Source organism: Littorina saxatilis, linkage group LG2, assembly GCF_037325665.1.
Source record: "Littorina saxatilis isolate snail1 linkage group LG2, US_GU_Lsax_2.0, whole genome shotgun sequence".
Classification (NCBI taxonomy): Eukaryota; Metazoa; Mollusca; class Gastropoda; order Littorinimorpha; family Littorinidae; genus Littorina; species Littorina saxatilis.
Genome location: NC_090246.1, coordinates 48,448,773 through 48,467,665, shown reverse-complemented (window position 1 = coordinate 48,467,665; position 18,893 = coordinate 48,448,773). Strand labels below are relative to the sequence as shown.

Sequence of the window (18,893 nt, the reverse complement as noted above, 5' to 3'; positions counted from 1 at the left end):
ACAAGTTGCATGCTGCAAAGTAAAAAAAACACTTTGGCACGCATAACTCTCACCACGATGTGACCCTGAGAGTCAAAATCTCCGGAAAGCGTAAATAGAAGAGAAGAGGAAGGAACAAGTCGCGTAAGGCGAAAATACAACATTTAGTCATGTAGCTGTCGAACTCACAGAATGAAACTGAACGCAATGCAACGCAGCAAGACCGTATACTCGTAGCATCGTCAGTCCACCGCTCATGGCAAAGGCAGTGAAATTGACAAGAAGAGCGGGGTAGTAGTTGCGCTGAGAATGATAGCACGATTTTCTGTACCTCTCTTCGTTTTAACTTTGTGAGCGTGTTTTCAATCCAAACATATCATATCTATATGTTTTTGGAATCAGGAACCGACAAGGAATAAGATGAAAGTGTTTTTTAATTGATTTAGAAAATTTTATTTTGATAATAATGTTTATATTTTTAATTTTCAGAGCTTGTTTTTAATCCAAATATAACATATTTATATGTTTTTGGAATCAGAAAATAATGTAAAATAAGATGAACGTAAATTTGGATCGTTTTATAAAAAAAATTTTTTACAGATTTTTCATGACCAAATTCATTAATTAATGTTTAAGCCACCAAGCTGAAATGCAATACCGAAGTCCGGGCTTCGTCGGAGATTACTTGACCAAAATTTCAACCAATTTGGTTGAAAAATGAGAGCGTGACAGTGCCGCCTCAACTTTCACGAAAAGCCGGATATGACGTCATCAAAGACATTTATCAAAAAAATGAAAAAAACGTCTGAGGATATCATACCCAGGAACTCTCATGTCAAATTTCATAAAGATCGGTCCAGTAGTTTGGTCTGAATCGCTCTACACGCACAGACAGACAGACAGACAGACAGACACACACACATACACCACGACCCTCGTCTCGATTCCCCCCTCTATGTTAAAACATTTAGTCATAACTTGACTAAATGTAAAAAGTATACAAAAATAGATGATATTTGAAACTAACTCTTATGGGCTGCAAAGGGGTTGCTTTTTCTTGGAAAAAGAGCTAGGCAAACTAACCCAGAGACATTGTACGTCAATCACTAGCAAGAGGCATGTTTCTACAAGTTGCATGCTGCAAAGTAAAAAACACTTTGGCACGCACAACTCTCACCACAATGTGACCCTGAGAGTCAAAATCTCCGGAAAGCGTAAATAGAAGAGAAGAGGAAGGAAAAAAGTACCCACCATGAGCTTGTTCTCCTTCCTGTTGACGATGACGGCGGTGATCTGCTGGTCCATGAAGATGAGGATGACGGCCAGCAGGGCAGGGATAATGGCCGCTAACACCGTCCACCAGGGGTTGTCGCCCACAGGGTTCACCAGCCACCCTCGCGCAGGGTTGGTTGGCTGCATGCACAGAGTGTAGTGATTGTAGTCATAACATTGCATGCGTGAACAGGCATGGTATGAAATTGTTCACAATTTTTGTTTTTTAAAGCCTGAAAGCAGACCTCCCTAGAAATGTTTTCCAAAATTGATACAGTGGATCCCCCCTTTTAAGACCCCCCAATTTAAGACTTCCTCCATTTTAAGACCCTCTTTTCTCAGATTTTCTCTTCATAACCTCTGTAAATTTACCCCCATTTTAAGACTTCCTCCATTTTAAGACCTGATTTTCTCAGATTTTCTCTTCATAGCCTCTGTAAATTTACCCCCATTTTAAGACTTCCTCCATTTTAAGACCTGATTTTCTCAGATTTTAGAAGGTCTTAATTAAAAGGGGGTTTCTTACATTGCATGCATGAACAAGCATGGTATGACATTTTTCACAATTTTTTGGATTATTTTAAAGCCTGAAAGTAGACCTCCCTGGAAATGTTTTCAAAAATTGATGCATGATTGTGCAGTTGAGGGATCTCAAGATAATGAATGATCTCTGGAGCTTTGAAAATGAGGGGAGGGGGTATGAGGTTGCTTGAAGAGTTGTCCTATTCGATTGATGCTGTTTCCTTATCTTTCTTCTACCCTTTTCGTTTCTCCTTTTGTTGGGATGCTGGAGGATAGGGTGTGTGGTTCTAACTGATGTCTAGAAAAAAAAAATGAATGTGACAAAGTAAAAGCTTAATTTTCTTATAAAAACGTAATTCTTTGTGAACTGTCAACACTGCTGAAAACCGCTTGCTGATTTCATTTCCGCTACTTTCAAAAAGAAGATATTAAAACAATCTCCAAGTATTTACTGTTTGTTCAATTAACTCACAGCAAACTCCTCGGGGACGTGAAGTTTGGGTGTGGGGATGCCGACCAGGTAATCTGCGACTACCATGGTGAGGATGGCGATGAGCACAGCGAAGTCACTGACAGTGCCTCGTACCTATTGAGTAAAACACACATTCCACTTTTATATTTTACGCTGAACAAAAAATTGAGAGACTATCACCGAGGTCATTCTGCAGTCACTATCTAGGCATCTTAAGTTTGAATTGCGTCTACATTTCTATTTCAGGCATTGAGTTATTTTCAAACAAACACAAACCGACAGACAGACAGACAGACAGACAGACAGACAGACAAGACAGACAGACAGACAGACCAGACAAGACAGACAAGACAGACAAGACAGACAGACAGACAAGACAGACAGACAGACAGACAGACAGACAGACAGACAGACAAGACAGAGAGACACACACACAAAGTAGCCATAAAAAGGAGTAAAATACAACAGCAAAAACAAGACAAGTGTGCAGTAATCATCGTACACACAGTTCTATCTGTAGTTTTTCTTGAAGAGAATTGTCCAGACAACAGACTTCACGATGCAAGCATTAACGGATGCAAGTAGATCATGTAAGCTCAGAAAACTTACCGTTGTGGGAAAAAACGAAGCGTTCCTGGACAACTTGAGGGAAAAGGACAGAGCGAAAGTGCCGATAAACAGCAGCACGGAGAAGAAGAACACATCAGCAACATAGCGGGGCGTGTTACACCCTCCACCGATCAGCGTTCCGTTGAAATCTGAGCAGTTGAACTTGTCGATAGTTTCATAAGAAATGTTGGGGCTAAGTGTGATGTTTGTCAGATCGCACGAGCAATTGTAATTCGGCGGCTCCTCAGAGTTCCGGTTGATAGGGAATTCGGAGGCGATGTGTACCAACTTGACGATGGCCTCCACAATGAAGATGAGGGAGATGAGAGCAGCGAAGGACTCTTCAGTGAAGCGAGTAATGTAGCGCACCAGAGCGGAGAGATCAAAGGCCACCATTATGATCAGGACCACCCCTGTCCACAAACCCACCCATAGCCGCAGCTCCAAGTAGTTCCAGTGATTTGTCCTATAAAGAAACAAAGAAGCACAAAGAAGAGTATCAGCTAATGGGCACATTAAAGTTACTGTCCTTGACACTTCAAGGTACAAGGAGCTGCCAGGGCTTTCAGTCATGCCTCTAGCATCTATTCATTTGAAATTATACTAAGTTTCATTGACCCTCTTGCAAGGAGTCGAAAATTGCAATATTTTGATGAATTACTTTTCATCTCTCTACAGGGCAGGAAAGCATGGCCCTCAATCAGGTCCCGCATGTGAACTAATTACGTCAAAAGTGGCCTACATGAAAGTCTATTACCGTACTTTCCGGGTCATAAGGTGCGACTTTTTTCCTCGAGTTTGACCCCTGCGTCTTGTATAACGAAGCGCCTAATCCGTGTATGAAATACGAAAAAAATCGAAGAGACCACCTGAGTACCAGTCAAACAACTTGTGATAATGCATGTTTCAGCTACTAGCCAAGTTTCCTCTCAAGACATCAAAGAGACCGCCCCATAGGTTAAACTTGACCCCAGTGCAGGAAGTGTTTCCTCTCTCAGATCTATGACAGGGGAAACACCTCTCATAGCAAAAACTGGGTCATTGACCCCTGAGAAGAAGGTCAGTGTCTAAACAAGGCAACCCAGCTATCACAATGGACCTGCCTTTGATCTCGCGGCACACACAGAGCACACATATTTCCACTCTGTATTCTTCCTTTGATGTGCGGCTTATTTTCATTCTTCGACCGTTTGTTACCGGTATACTTTTTTAATTTTGGTGCGCCCTATCGGCCCCCTGCGCCCAATGGGTGACTGGATTTTGTTTAAAAAGAAGGGGGTGCGCCTTATGCGCTGTAGCGCCTTGCAACCCGGAAAGTACGGTAGTCTCAAGGAGGGAGAATTCTTTTTATCTTGGGTAATTCTTTTTAAAATTGTAAAAAATAGTATGTGGTCCATTTTGGCATACCGCACATAGCTTTCAGTCCCAGAACGTAACCATGGGAAACGTTAATTACATTTTGGTGGAAGATGCGAACTGACAAACCACATAAAGTTTTGTTTGGCTGGCAACACTAAAAGTCTGTGAGAAAGTTGTGTAAAGCTTTTGACTGTTTATATAGTAATCTGCGACAAAAAATATAAGCTGTTGCTTCAGCAATGTTGTGACCTGCACTGCACCTTTCAGTACTATTAAAAAAGAAAACCCACAATGAAATGTACATATACATTAGCGAGAAGGGAGGGAGATGTTTTTTTTTCTGGGGCAAGTACACTTTCGTTTTGTCAAGGAAACTGCTCAGGCTGCTCATTCGAATTTCATTTAACTTGGGAAGATATTGTGATATTTTCTTTATGTGTGAGTGATGGGCAATAAACAAGTTTCCTAACAATAACTTTAGGTGTATTGACTCTTTTGGACTCGAGTAAACAAATCTACAATCAGAAATCCATAAAAGACAGACTGCTAACAAACAAAAATCAAGAATAAACAAGTCGCGTAAGGCGAAAATACAACATTTAGTCAAGCTGTCGAACTCACAGAATGAAACTGAACGCAATGCAATTTTTCAGCAAGACCGTATACTCGTAGCATCGTCAGTCCACCGCTCGTGACAAAGGCAGTGAAATTGACAAGAAGAGCGGGGTAGTAGTTGCGCTGAGAAGGATAGCACGCTTTTCTGTACCTCTCTTCGTTTTAACTTTCTGAGCGTGTTTTTAATCCAAACATATCATATCTATATGTTTTTGGAATCAGGAACCGACAAGGAATAAGATGAAATTGTTTTTAAATCGATTTCGGAAATTTGATTTTGATAATAATTTTTATATGTTTAATTTTCAGACCTTGTTTTTAATCCGAATATAACATATTTATATGTTTTTGGAATCAGAAAATGATGAAGAATAAGATGAACGTAAATTTGGATCGTTTTATAAAAAAATAATTTTAATTACAATTGTCAGATTTTTAATTACCAAAGTCATTAATTAATTTTTAAGCCACCAAGCTGAAATGCAATACCAAACCCCGGCCTTCGTCAAAGATTGCTTGGCCAAAATTTCAATCAATTTGATTGAAAAATGAGGGTGTGACAGTGCCGCCTCAACTTTTACAAAAAGCCGGATATGACGTCATCAAAGACATTTATCGAAAAAATGAAAAAAACTTCCGGGGATGTCATACCCAGGAACTCTCATGTCAAATTTCATCCAGATCTGTCCAGTAGTTTACTCTCAATCGCTCTACACACACACACGCACACACAAACACACATACACCACACCCTCGTCTCGATTCCCCCCTCTACGTTAAAACATTTAGTCAAAACTTGACTAAATGTAAAAAAAGAAGGATTCCTTTCTTCCTCAACTCTTGCTCTTGAAAAGTCAACGCCATACTGAGCTTAGTTCTTTTTTTCTTATTATCTCATTATTATGTCCATCCACTACAAAGAACATCGGGTCAATCAATGCATTTGTGAATGTTTCCTTTTGTCTATAATTCAATGTTTTATAAACTAATCATACTCCTTGTTTTCTGATTTCTAAACTAACAAACCAAGACCATTTATTACACGGCACAAACAGTAGTATGTTGAACTTACTCGCAAAAGTGGTTGAGGATGTTTTCAAAGACGAGCACAGGCCCCGTACTGCCGAGGATGGTGAGGGGTTGACCAGAAAACAAGGCATACACCACGCCGCAGATAGAACCAGCCAGTATACTCTCCAACGCAGCCTGTCAGTCAACACAGTTAGAAACAACAATAACTCGAGTGAGAAAGGCAAGAATATCAAATAAAGTGTGGAGGATATTTTCCAGTTGCAAGCATGAGTTCATGAATTCATCACACTTTCTTTACTTTCTTTTCTTTATTTGGTGTTTAACGTCGTTTTCAACCTCGAAGGTTATATCGCGACGGGGAAAGGGGGGAGATGGGATAGAGCGACTTGTCAATTGTTTCTTGTTCACAAAAGCACCAATCAAAAATTTGCTCCAGGGGCTTGCAACGTAGTACAATATATTACCTTACTGGGAGAATGCAAGTTTCCAGTACAAAGGACTTAACATTTCTTACATACTGCTTGATTAAAATCTTTACAAAAATTGACTATATTCTATACAAGAAACACTTAACAAGGGTAAAAGGAGAAACAGAATCCGTTAGTCGCCTCTTACGACATACTGGGGAGCATCGGGTAAATTCTTCCCCCAACCCGCGGGGGGTGAATTCATCACACACACACATACACAAAAAGCCTGAACACATAATAATAGGTGTATGCAAGCACATACACCTGAAAAAGAAAGAAAGACAGATACAAAAATTACAAGAAACTGTAAAGGGGACCAATTCTCACCATGTTGTTGTCAGTGGCATCTCCCAGCAGACCTCCAAAGGTGATGATTGGGGTGAGGCAGGCGAAGTATAAAAAGACAAAGGAGGCCACGCACTGTATACTCAGCGCATCCTTGAAGTCGCTCAAGTACCATGGCGCCTTGCGCTTTATGTCTTCCCTCAGGCCACCAAATATTCTGGAGCGAAATAAAAAATAGAAAAAATTACTCCAAACTGATGTTTTCATCTATGTACTACCTGTCCTTAATAATAAAAAATACGCAGATGCGTTTGAGACCATTTTATTGTAAAATAAGTTAGATGGCTAAAAAGGTCACTCCTTCTCCTACCATATTCAGGAAACCAGATTGGTTTTACATGAGGTAGTGTATATACAGAGGAACAGACAACACTAAACACCCCCGAAAATCAAATTCAGAATCAGAACAGCTAAAAGTTTTGCATGTCAGTAAAAAGAACAAATTTGTTTCAAAACAGTAAGTTTTCTTCACCTATCTTTTCTAACTATGATGCTATGACATGCTGAACGGTGGGGGTGTTATTGTTCTCAAAAGCCATAAAAGGCAGTTTTTGAAGCCATTTTAGCAGGTATACAAATGTAACTAAAATCGTTACATCTCAGTAACTACTCAACACACTGCATTCAAATTTGAAGAGCTTTGTGCTAACGCTAAACACACCCAACACAATTCATTGACCTAATGTATTCAGAATGTTGGCCTCAGGGCCTACCATTGAACTTGAACAATTACCTGCCAGTGCGTACAAGTGTGGGATCTCCATGCTCCTCCGTCTCTTCTTCTAACACTGGTTTGCCGTTAGGTTGAGGAGGGGCTGAAGCAGCTGTCTTACGGCCTTCCTGTCCACCACAAGAGAGAGAGAGAAAAAAATTAAAGCAAGACACATTGCACCAATGAATCATTTAAAAACAGTTCCTGTATATAAATCCCCAAAAAAAGTCAGCTTCCACAGAAACTGGTCATTTAAATGACAGCAACCTGTCCTAATAAACACAATGACATAGTTAGAACTTTATTGTTAATTTTGAAAAAGGCTGTGAACTGTATACATGTACAGTCGACTCCGGTTAATCGGCCACTTTTGGGACTGACTGAATTCTGGCCGATTATCCGAAGTGGCCGATTATCCGAACATCGCATCGGGAAGTTCCTCAGAACAAAAATGTTGGATGTTGAAAGTTCCTCAGTCAACTCGCCTTCCACACAGACGATGTTGTCGTCTATATCGTTGAAGACCTCCCCGTTGACGATTTCTTCTGGCAATGAAAAATCCTCGGGGTCTTCTGTATCACATTCCATGAGAGGGGGTCGGCCAGGACGAATGAATCCACCTTTCTTAAAACATCCACTAACAGTAGACGGTTTTACTGCTCGCCAGCTTCTGGAGACAAACATGATCGCATCAAGAACGTTGATCTTTGAACTGACGTCACAGGCTGTGGCGTTGGTTTCCAGAAGTCCTTTTTCTATGTGGTTTAGGGTCATCTTGATCAATTCCTTCCTGTACAGCGTTTTGAGATTCTTGATGACACCCTGATCCATTTGCTGAAAGATGCTGGTTGTGTTGGGGGGAAGGAACTCAAGCTGGATGTTATTCAGCTTGATTCTTACCACATGCGCTGTGCAGTTGTCAACGAGAAGGAGAATGTGCCTACCAATCAGACGGAGGGCCCTGTACTCAGTAAACTCACTGGCAGACCTTTGTGCTGTCATGTGAGTAATGATCATGGAACCACTCACAAAAACGTGAAAAGTGTGAGGTGTGAGGTGGCCGTTTAGCCGATGTGCAAAGTTTTCGTGGTGGCCGATTAACCGAACATTTTAACACATAACTATGAAGAAAAGATTCGGTCCCAGGGAAAATTGGCCGATTATCCGGAATTGGCCGATTATCCGGATGGCCGATTAACCGGAATTGACTGTATAACCAATATGAGTGCCGAACTGACACATTTCTACTACTTTTAAACAGTACACTACCTGTTATTTTCGTGAACACTGACAAACCACTTAAACCTGACAATGACAATACCATACACAGCAGAAAGAGGACTTTAAAACGCAGACACACTAACCTGTGAAGGAAAACTTTTGGGCGGCTCGATGAGCACGCTGATGGGCTATATATATACCTGTGAGTAGGATCCTTACATTTTTTGAGCGCCTAAATACAGATGCTGATGGCTTACCTGTGAGGGTACACTTTTGCGCAATTCAATACGGTTGTTGATGGGCTTTGTAAGGGTACAATTGTGGGTGGCTTGATACGGACGCTGATGGGCTTACCTGTGATGGTACACTTTTGGGGGGCTCGATACGGATGCTGGGGTCCCATTCTCCAGGAGGCAGCACAGTCACCTGGTCGAGGAACTCATCAATACCAGCCAGCAGATCTTCACGGTTGTGCGCGTGGTATGCAACGTCGTGGAAAATCTGAAATTTATTCGAAAGGACAAAGGTGGCTTCAGCTTTTAAAAATATATTCTGCAAGACTGTCACGGTGTGCTCTGGTTTCGTTGAAATGCTCTTTCCGTCTTACCTGTTTTGTCAAAGAAATGTTATTTTTACCAGCCTCTAAACCTAATTCATAAACAAACACACAGCCATAACAAACATACACATGGCAACTTCGGGATACATGTAACCTTAGGAACCGCAAAAATTAGGCACAACCTCAGACATTTATGGCAAAGGATCACCGAATCTCACAGAACTCACCTCATCAGACATGAGCGTTGCAATGGATCGGCCGATCTCGTGGAACTTGTTCTGGTTGCCCATGGGGCCAAGGAGGATGAAGAGGAAGCGAGTAGGGACGGGCACCTCCGTGATGTCACCCAGAATGGTGGCTTTGGACAGGCGGACGAAGGCCACGATCTGATGGTTGAGGAAGTCCACCTCGCCCACCAAGATGTTGGAGGCCTCCGATCCTGGAGGTATCTTCTTCATGAAGTGGAGGTTCTGCACAGCAAGGCCTCAAGCATTAGCTGACGCTTTAAAATTAAGACACTGATTAATGAAATACATCATTTCGTTTGAGTTCTCATTTTAATGTTTTATCGTCTGTGTTTTGTGGTTGGTGCTTTTTTGGTGTGTGTTTTTGTTTTTGCTGGACAGAATAGGACATTTTGGAGAGGGAGATCATTGCTATTGCAATCTGCAGAGAGAAAAATGTAGTTCATCACATGATTATAAACATCCTTAAAGAAAATGTGAGGTATATGATGATCTTATTCTGAGTAAAATCTCCTTTTTAAAAATTATAAGTTGCTTGAACATCTAAACAGCAAAACTCAGAGTAAAGCTAGATTTAATATTTTTGTATATTTATTCTGCTCTGGCCCAGTTCTTTCCCCCTTCAATCCTTATAATAAAAAGCTGCACAATACACTAGAAAACCGAAAAGAAAAGTAAGTTAATTGGCATGAACAAAGTGGTGTTGCCAGACAGACTTAATACTCTTCACAAAAAACAATTCTGGGTATGACAGACCCTTCAGCTGCTGTTTCCTGGATACTTAGTAATACACATCAATTAAAGCACAATGGTTCTTAAGTCAGAATATAAACCGAAGCAAGCACAACCATGAAGAAACAAGAGTATCAACTTTTGTAACACTGTCACTGAAGCGATGAAATATCGCAAAATGGTGTTTTTAGACAGATTTTTTAAAGAATGTATGTGTTTACTTTAAGCACATGATGAAGTTTACAGTCTAAATATATGTTCCATACTGGTCCACTGGGATATTCAGTCTTTGGGCTTACATTTGCACTCTCTCCCTCTCTCTTAGTCTTACACACACACACACACACACACACACACACACACACACACACACACACACACACACACACACACACACACACACACACACACACACACACACACACTATTAACTTCCACTAATGTATCCAGAAAGCTCATAAGTCACCACCAGTTCTTAGCACAGGCACACGCACACGATTTTTGAAGGAGGGAAGGTACATAAATATGTGTTGTTATTAAGCTTGATTAAATTTCTAGGGTACAGCTGAACTCACTTAAATCTCTCAGGTATCGTGTTATCTAAATCTTGCACTGGTACTTACCAACCAGAATTTGAAAGTGTAGGATTCAACTATATACTGTATGTCTATGTCAAAAACCAATTTCACCAAAATCTACCCAGTCTAATTTAGATATGGACAAATTCTTTTGGAATCAACAACAATTAATAATGAAACCATGTTAATTTGGGATTAGTAAAGCACATGCACATCTGCTGTCTAAATAGATTTCAAAGCGTTTCTGGAATATTTTCAACAATGTCAGATTAATACATGTAAATTGTAATACCAGGAGATCTCCGCGAAACATTACAAAAAGCTGAGTCATTTTTCTTGGGTATGTCAGGTCAGTTCTTCCTTTGGATATCAAAGTGTACATTTTCCTTTTTAAATTCAACCTACCCCAGGCTACCTTTTATCAAATCCTATGCAACCTGTAACACACAAGCCTGAATGTGACAAAAGACGACTCTTCAAAACGCAAATTGACACACTCAATCACTATGCAAAACGAGTGGGGTTTGAACTTAAATCATGTCGACACTCAAACCATAAACTAGCGTCATATTTGCTCATCACTAAACATCATTGATTTTTCCAAAATAATTCCCAATGGACATGATAGCAACCTGATTATCAAGACTTGAAATCTACAAATAAATGGTAACAGTATGTTCCAAATGAAAGGAGACAAAATCTTGATGAAAAGACACCAATGATCCAGGCACAAGAGAACGGTCATTTAAAAGAAGAAGAAAAAAACACACAGGCAATAACGCAGTAGGAGACATGATCTTCAAAAGGCAGCTTCTTTCAGCTCATTTGGGTAGCATGCCACACGACGCAAAAAGATTTTTTTTCTCCACAAGACTTGTTCAGAATAATATTTACAAAAAGGGAGAGAGAGAGATCATCGAAAGAGAGAGAGGGTGGGGATTGCACAATTAAGAAAAATTGTACAGTCAGACTTACGAATAATGTACCTACAGAATATTCCACTTGTCTGTTGCTATTTTACATTGATATGTGTTCACCAATGTTTCTTACATGTTGTTTGTTATATCATTTCTGTTTTTGGAAAGTACTGAGGTGAGATGCAAAGAGGAGTGGGTGGGTGGTGTGGACATGGGGAGAGGAATTATTTCCCTGGCATTTTGCATTTGAAGACATCTGAACAACAACAGAACCTTTTGCAAAATCAAAATATTACAGTCTTCTGGAAAACACTATCCAGTTTCCTTCCTATACACACTTTTTTGCTTTTGATTCAGGCCACTCAAAACAGTTTTAGGTGGAAGGGAGGTGGGTAGGGGTGGGATGGGGGTGGCAGTGCCAGGGTGAAAGGGTAGGTAAGAAACGGAAAAAGTTTGGGGATGACTCAGGGGCATTAATTTGGTGGGCCTTGTGACAGGCCACTTGAAAGGGCTTTTCAGTGTGAATATTATCAAACTAAAACTTTTGAAACAGTAGTGGTTGCACACTGAAGTAAAAAGAACACATGAAGTCACATGAAAAGCTCAGAAGCACCACTTGGGAGAATTTGGTTTGGTAGTGCAAAAATGTTGACAATTAATTCCATGCTAACTTAAATATTTATTTTCAAAAGAGGAAACACATAAGCTGCAAATAAACTGTAAGTTTAAACAAAAACTGGCCACACCGTAAAGAAATAAAGAGAGAAAAAACCCAGCTGTTTGCCTGAAATCAGCATTTGTGAAGAAGTACAAGCATGTTCTCTTTAAAAAAATTTGTATTAGCAAATCTAAGTAATCTACACAAGCCCACGCGCACACACTTTTACTTCATGACAAAACTTGCATCCTCACAGCTATAAAGGCCTCTGAACCTAGTAGGGGCATGAAACTACAAACACAACCACACACACACACACACACACACACACACACACACACACACAGCAGCCTTGAAACAGACTTGGGAATGGTTAAGATATATATGCTTCACATGAAAAATGTTGCTGTTAAGACTTTCTTGACACACTGTGCTAGCTGTTCTCACATACAAACACGGCAGCCACACTTGAAGCACACGTTACTGGCCATAATGCTAAATTGCACGTTGAATGGCACATTAATCAGCATTCACTCAAAAGAGTTGACTTTAAGGCTATACGTATACACACAACTATTTCAGGTAAGGATTATTCAGAACACAACGTACGGCAGCCAGGTGAGAATGAGACACTGACAATGTTTATGTAGGACCACTGCTTGTGTTATTATTACTCTGAACACATCATTCTTAGAGGCACTCATTGACAAATAAAGAGGCGTGCTGTGCGAATGCAGAGGGTAGAGTAGAATGTCCAAAAAAAGCACACTTCGGAGGCAGCTGGCTGCTCAGAACGGCCTTGCGTCCTATCTCACCACAATCTGCCGTTTTTCACTAGCGGTACGCGCCAGTCGCATCTCAGAGGGTGAAGGGGAGGGGGACGGAGTCATTCCTTCTTCTGGCACATCGTGCAAAGTACTCTGTTTGGTTGACAAGCACACTCACACGGTCAACAGCCATCTTGCGGAATACAGTTCTGACGAATTGGAATTTCTAATGCGTTAACTTATGCATTAAACTAGTGTTAACTTTTGAATCAATGTTTCCACTTTTAATGTTTTAACTTACATTACTTTTGAAACAATAGCTACAGCTTTTGTTTATTTTCACCTCACTAAATGCAATGACATTTCTTTCTTTGTTCTTTCCCAATTATTTTGTTTGTTTGTTGTTTTTTGTAAAGTCAACTTTTAGTTTCAGAAGAATGGTGCAGTTTAGATGTACTGTTGCCGTCAAGCTGTAAGAGGTACATGTAACTCATAAGAAAAGTTACATGTCCCAAGACATCTTCAGTTGAACCACACAGCTGTAAATTGCTTTTACAAAAGCTGCAAGGGGTTTATATCTTATTGACAGTTTTATGCATCAATTGCTAATGTAATGCTTAACTTCTTGTCTGCTGTTGTTTATTTGCTAATTTAATTTTATTGTGTTCTTTCTTTCTTTATTTGGTGTTTAACGTCGTTTTCAACCGTTCAAGGTTATATCGCGACGGTTTTTATTGTGTTAGTTAGATGTTGTATATATAGCTAGTAGAGCCTTTTCTGGCTATCTGCTAAGAAAAGTGTTCCTTAAAAGCAGTTTGCAAAGGAAGTGTCAAACATGTGTTCTTGTTACAGTAAAAGCAAGCAAAAGAGCCAATAACAGAAATCAAAATAAACAAAACAATCCAAAAATATAATGATAATTTCATTCAATATGTAATTCGCAACAAACATTTTAAAAGAAATCCGGCAACTACAAACTGAAATCCAAAATCCAGATCTTTCAAATAAAAGGCTGGCACTTTCTGTCAAAATTTGTACAAGCCAAGACATTTGAACAACGGTAACAGGTGTCTCATAAATATGCCCTAGCGCATTCACTCTGTAACCTTTACCATGTCTCGCATCTTCTGAACCTGATAAAACCTCAACGCAATCTCATCCTCATGCCCGAAAAAAAATAGCGAGGGGTGTGTGTGTATCACTGTATGTTAACAAATCTGACATTTTTAACATTTTCAAAACCTACTTCATTTTCTTTTCCACTTAAAAATGCAGAGTATTATAACAAAAAAGAATAAGTGTTTCATCGCCCCCTCCAATAAAACGCACAACAGTTAAAAAATAACCGTACTTATATATTTTAAATTATTTTGTTTTTTTGTGTGTATTTTTTTCTCTTCATTTCATTATTAAACGCTGGCAAAATTTTGACAGAGTGCACAAGCCCAAACAAATATATAAAAAATAAAATAAAAATACATAAATATAAACAATTTGTTGAAAACATAAACTCCACACAATAATAGTCATAAAATAAATAATGAAAAATAACATAATAATCAGATTATAATGAAGAATAATGAAAGGATGAGTGCAAGCAAATGAGCACATGGGTGTGAACACATTCTTACCTGTGCCTGCCAAATGGAACCAAAACAAACAAAATTATTGTGTCGTCAGCTACCCTCGCACTATATACACCACTGTGCAGGGGACTCAGTGGCAAAATAACAACACAAGCAAATGCTGCAAATGCTGTGAACATTTGTACATCTGCAATAAAAACCTGCCACAAATATCACCGATTTAAGAATAAAACAAAGACTTTCTTACTCATACTTGGCAGTTTTATTTTGTCTTGCAAAGATTAATTTGAAGTTAACTTCAAACCACAGTTACAACTTAGGTAAAAGCAAAAGGTTTAACATTTGTCCTCGTTTTCTTCCAAGGTTTTTTTATTCACTCTTTCAAAAAATCATTTGTAGCAGGTTTTTGCAAGTTTAAAAAAATATTCCAGAAAAAAATCTCACAAATAGAGTTATTTAAGGTGTGGAGGGAAACAGTAATCCAGTTAAAATAATCAATGAAGCACACACCAGCCTTCTGCAACAATGCTTGCAAATCAGGTTCCAAAACTGTGTGCACATTTCAAATAACCCACAACAGAAAACTTATCTCGTGCTGTAGGTGCCGAATATCCTCCTGGTCCTACTATAGATGAATTTCGAAAATAACTGCCGGGTTTGTATGGGTTGTGAAAGAGTGAATGCCCTTATTGTTTACTCAGACAAACATTGGAGGGGCCAATCACGAACAAGGGGTGAGTCGAAAACAAGTCGACGGGAAAACATGTGAAGTTATTTGTCAGATGAAAAGCAAGGGTATTCATTCTTTCACAATCAATACAAACCTGACGGAGTTATTTCTGAAAATCGTCTACTGTGTGCACTGTGAGTTCTAGTAACCAACCAAAAGTGTTTGGGGATGCAATTTGCATAGTGAAAAATTAACTTTAAGACCCTAGACCCTTGGTAGCTCTCCAGGATGTTAAATTTTCCCTCAAACCCAAATTTCATTTCGTAGTGCAAGGCCAGAATTATTGACTAATCTCAGTGCCCCATTTTGTGAAATCTACTGTGGAAGAATTAGAAACATAAAGAACTCAACAACAAATAAAGAAAGGAAGGGATAGGAACACTATTTCAACCGATTCAACAGCTACACACACTGTACTGCAGATAACAACAGTCACTATATTCTACCAGAAACCTTCATCAAAATGTCAACTAAAACATTAGGTCTCCTAAAGCTGACTTAAGATTAGTCTAGCTTGGAACAAACTGCAAAGTTAATTCTGATATGTTTTTTCTTTACCAGTCATCCCACACTGTACAGGGGGCGAACATAAGCAGCAGCTGGCAAATCTAGCCATATTTTTTAATGGAAAGGTGGACAAATATGTTGCTCCAAAAGAATTCAGAAGGATTGTCAGAATATAAGCTTTGTCAAATTACATTAGAAAAAAAGAAGCATGAAGCTGGTCTATAACTTGCTTTAAACGATAGTGGTATACCATGGGAGACTATTCTAATTCAAGCCTTCAAATTACAGTTGCGCAAAAAATGCAGAAAACAATTAGGCAAATGCTTTAAAAATATTCATCATGGGCAACAATTCAAATTGAGGCTTTCAACGTACAGCTTGGCAAAAAAATTGCAGTAGAAATAAAGTAAATACTTTACAATTCATATGCACGCGGTCTTTAACAATAAAGATATAAAGAGAGAGAAAAAAGACAGAAGGTACTGATAAAAATCAGTTCTAAGTAATTCAACCACTAATTGGAAATTTGCTAGAAACTGAAATAAAGCTAAGTAAGTCCAACAAGCTTTTGGATGGGAAAATGAACTAGTCAGTTCATGCAAACTAACTTGTGAAGCATATTACTTTGGACAACACTTGCTACAACTGATAGCTGTTCAACTAGCCTCAAATAGCTGTATTCTATCTACTCTGTGAACTCAAAAATAGCTTCCTTTTTATTTATTTTATTTTTTTAGTATTTGCATTTCTCATTAACCAAGTTATTGTAATAAATTTAAAAAAAAATAAAAAAATACCCAGTAAATAAGTAAAGGAATATTTTTTTTCTAAACAGAAAGAAACAAGCAAGTCAAGAATCAAAAACAAAAACAAACAAGTCGCATGAAATTACTACATTTAGTCAAGCTGTGGAACTCACAGAATGAAACTGAACGTAGTCCGCCGCTAGTGCAAAAGGCAGTGAAAGTGACGAGCCTGTTTGGCGCCGTAGCGGTTGCGCTGTGCTTCATAGCACGCTTCACTGTACCTCTCTTCGTTTTAACTTTCTGAGCGTGTTTTTAATCCAAACATATCATATCTATATGTTTTTGGAATCAGGAACCGACAAGGAATAAGATGAAATAGTTTTTAAAACGATTTCGGAAATTTAATTTTGATCATAATTTTTATATTTTTAATTTTCAGAGCTTGTTTTTAATCCAAATATAACATATTCATATGTTTTTGGAATCAGAAAATGATGAAGAATAAGATGAACGTAAATTTGGATCGTTTTATAAAAAAATTGGTTTTTTTTACAATTTTCAGATTTTTAATGACCAAAGTCATTAATTAATTTTTAAGCCACCAAACTGAAATGCAATACCAAAGTCCAGCCTTCGTCGAAGATTGCTTGGCCAAAATTTCAATCAATTTGATTGAAAAATGGGGGTGTGACAGTGCCGCCTCAACTTTTAGTCAAAACTTGACTAAATATAAAAACAAAACTACCTTTTTTCATCAGTGAGAAAAAGAAACAGAGGGAGAGAAAAAGAAACGAAAGGAAAATCCCATTTGCCATCCCCAATGCAAGGCCGCCTCTACTAAAACCCTCACCCCCCTTTCCGACCACAAGTGCACTTTAAAAAAAAAGAAAGAAAAAAAGAATTGTTTGTTCCAACACTGTGATTCTTATCATATTGATTTCTTTCTATTTCATTTTCATGTACATGTACTTCCTGTATTTTACTCTTTTTTTTTTTCTAATTCAAAATTTAAATATTTTTTTTGTTTTGTTTTAACTACCATAAAGTTTCAAGGCAAGTGTTATCTAATCAACAAAATTAAGGTGCTCCACAGCAATAGAAACAACAAACAGGTGGTGCGCCCACACACGGTCAGAGCCCGATAACTCACCTTGTGTGAGGCAGTTTCATGCAGTCCGTCTGTAGAAGCCCCTGTGGCGAAGGAGCCGGGAGAGAGAGAGCTGCCGTCAGCCGCCGAGGCGCTACTGTTTCGAGTCAAGCCCATGATGTTGGGCGAGCTTTTAGCACCGATTCCGTCGTTTCCTGCAAAGGCAGTATCAACACTGTGATATTCTGATAATATATCTTGCAGGATGTTGAAATATTTTGGATCAGAGACTTGTCCTGTTGTCTGCTGCAGGGCTGCTTGTTTCCTGTCAAACTCAGGGAAGTGGAGCAAAACACACAAACCTACCAAAAGCAAAAGCTGTGTTGTTCCAATATTCCTAAGTGATTCTTATCTGCTCAATTTATCGTTCTCTAGTCTAGTTGTTGTACAACAGAAAATCTCAAACCACAAGGTTTTATACACAAAACAGCCTTTTGTAATAGAAATCATAATACGGATGTAATGGATCCTTAAACCATTTTCTATTTCCACAAACGTAACAACAATCTTCACATTAAGGTGCTTCTGATACTGGCTACAGCCTACCAGGTACTGGCCAGACTGAACCGTGACCCACAAAATGTGCAATATGTATTGCTGTCTTACCATACACATTATGCTGTCAAACTGAGACTTTCACATAGACAGAAGTATAAAAGGCATCAAAAGTGAAATGAACAATGCATCATAATTTCTAGCATAAAAGTAAATGAAAGAAAGAGGAACTTCAAGAGAAAGTAGCATCACAACCCCTGAATTGAAATGAACAATGCATCATAACTTCTAGTATACAAGAAAAGAGAGAGAGGAACTTCAAGAGAAAGTAGCATCACAGCCCCTGAAGTGAAATGAACAATGCATCATCTTCTTCTTCTTCAGCGTTCCAGAATTGTCTGGTTACGTGTGAGCTCGTTTGCCCATTTGGGTTCCCCACACTTTACTCTGAGACCATAGTCAGCTCACTCCGCTTTTGTTGCGTAGGCATGCTGGGTATTTTCGTGTTTCCATAACCCACCAAACTCCGACATGGATTAAAGGATCTTTTCCGTGCGCACTTGGTCTTGTGCTTGCGTGTACACATGAAGGGGGTTAAGTCACTATGCATCATCATTT

General features: G+C 39.0%; 1 protein-coding gene across 3 annotated transcripts in view; it reads right to left on the bottom strand.

Annotated features, from left to right (window-relative positions):
• Positions 1-18,893, bottom strand: part of LOC138959111 (sodium-driven chloride bicarbonate exchanger-like) — a 133,376-nt gene that overhangs the window by 33,556 nt on the left and 80,927 nt on the right. For all 3 annotated transcript variants that reach the window (XM_070330460.1, XM_070330462.1, XM_070330461.1), the window contains 9 exons: positions 17,784-17,935; positions 9,395-9,637; positions 8,963-9,109; positions 7,409-7,515; positions 6,658-6,832; positions 5,901-6,034; positions 2,855-3,320; positions 2,246-2,359; positions 1,231-1,392 (listed from right to left, as the gene is read on the bottom strand). In XM_070330460.1, coding sequence (XP_070186561.1) covers positions 1,231-1,392; positions 2,246-2,359; positions 2,855-3,320; positions 5,901-6,034; positions 6,658-6,832; positions 7,409-7,515; positions 8,963-9,109; positions 9,395-9,637; positions 17,784-17,935 — 1,700 coding nt within the window. The remainder of the gene's footprint in view (positions 1-1,230; positions 1,393-2,245; positions 2,360-2,854; positions 3,321-5,900; positions 6,035-6,657; positions 6,833-7,408; positions 7,516-8,962; positions 9,110-9,394; positions 9,638-17,783; positions 17,936-18,893) is intronic.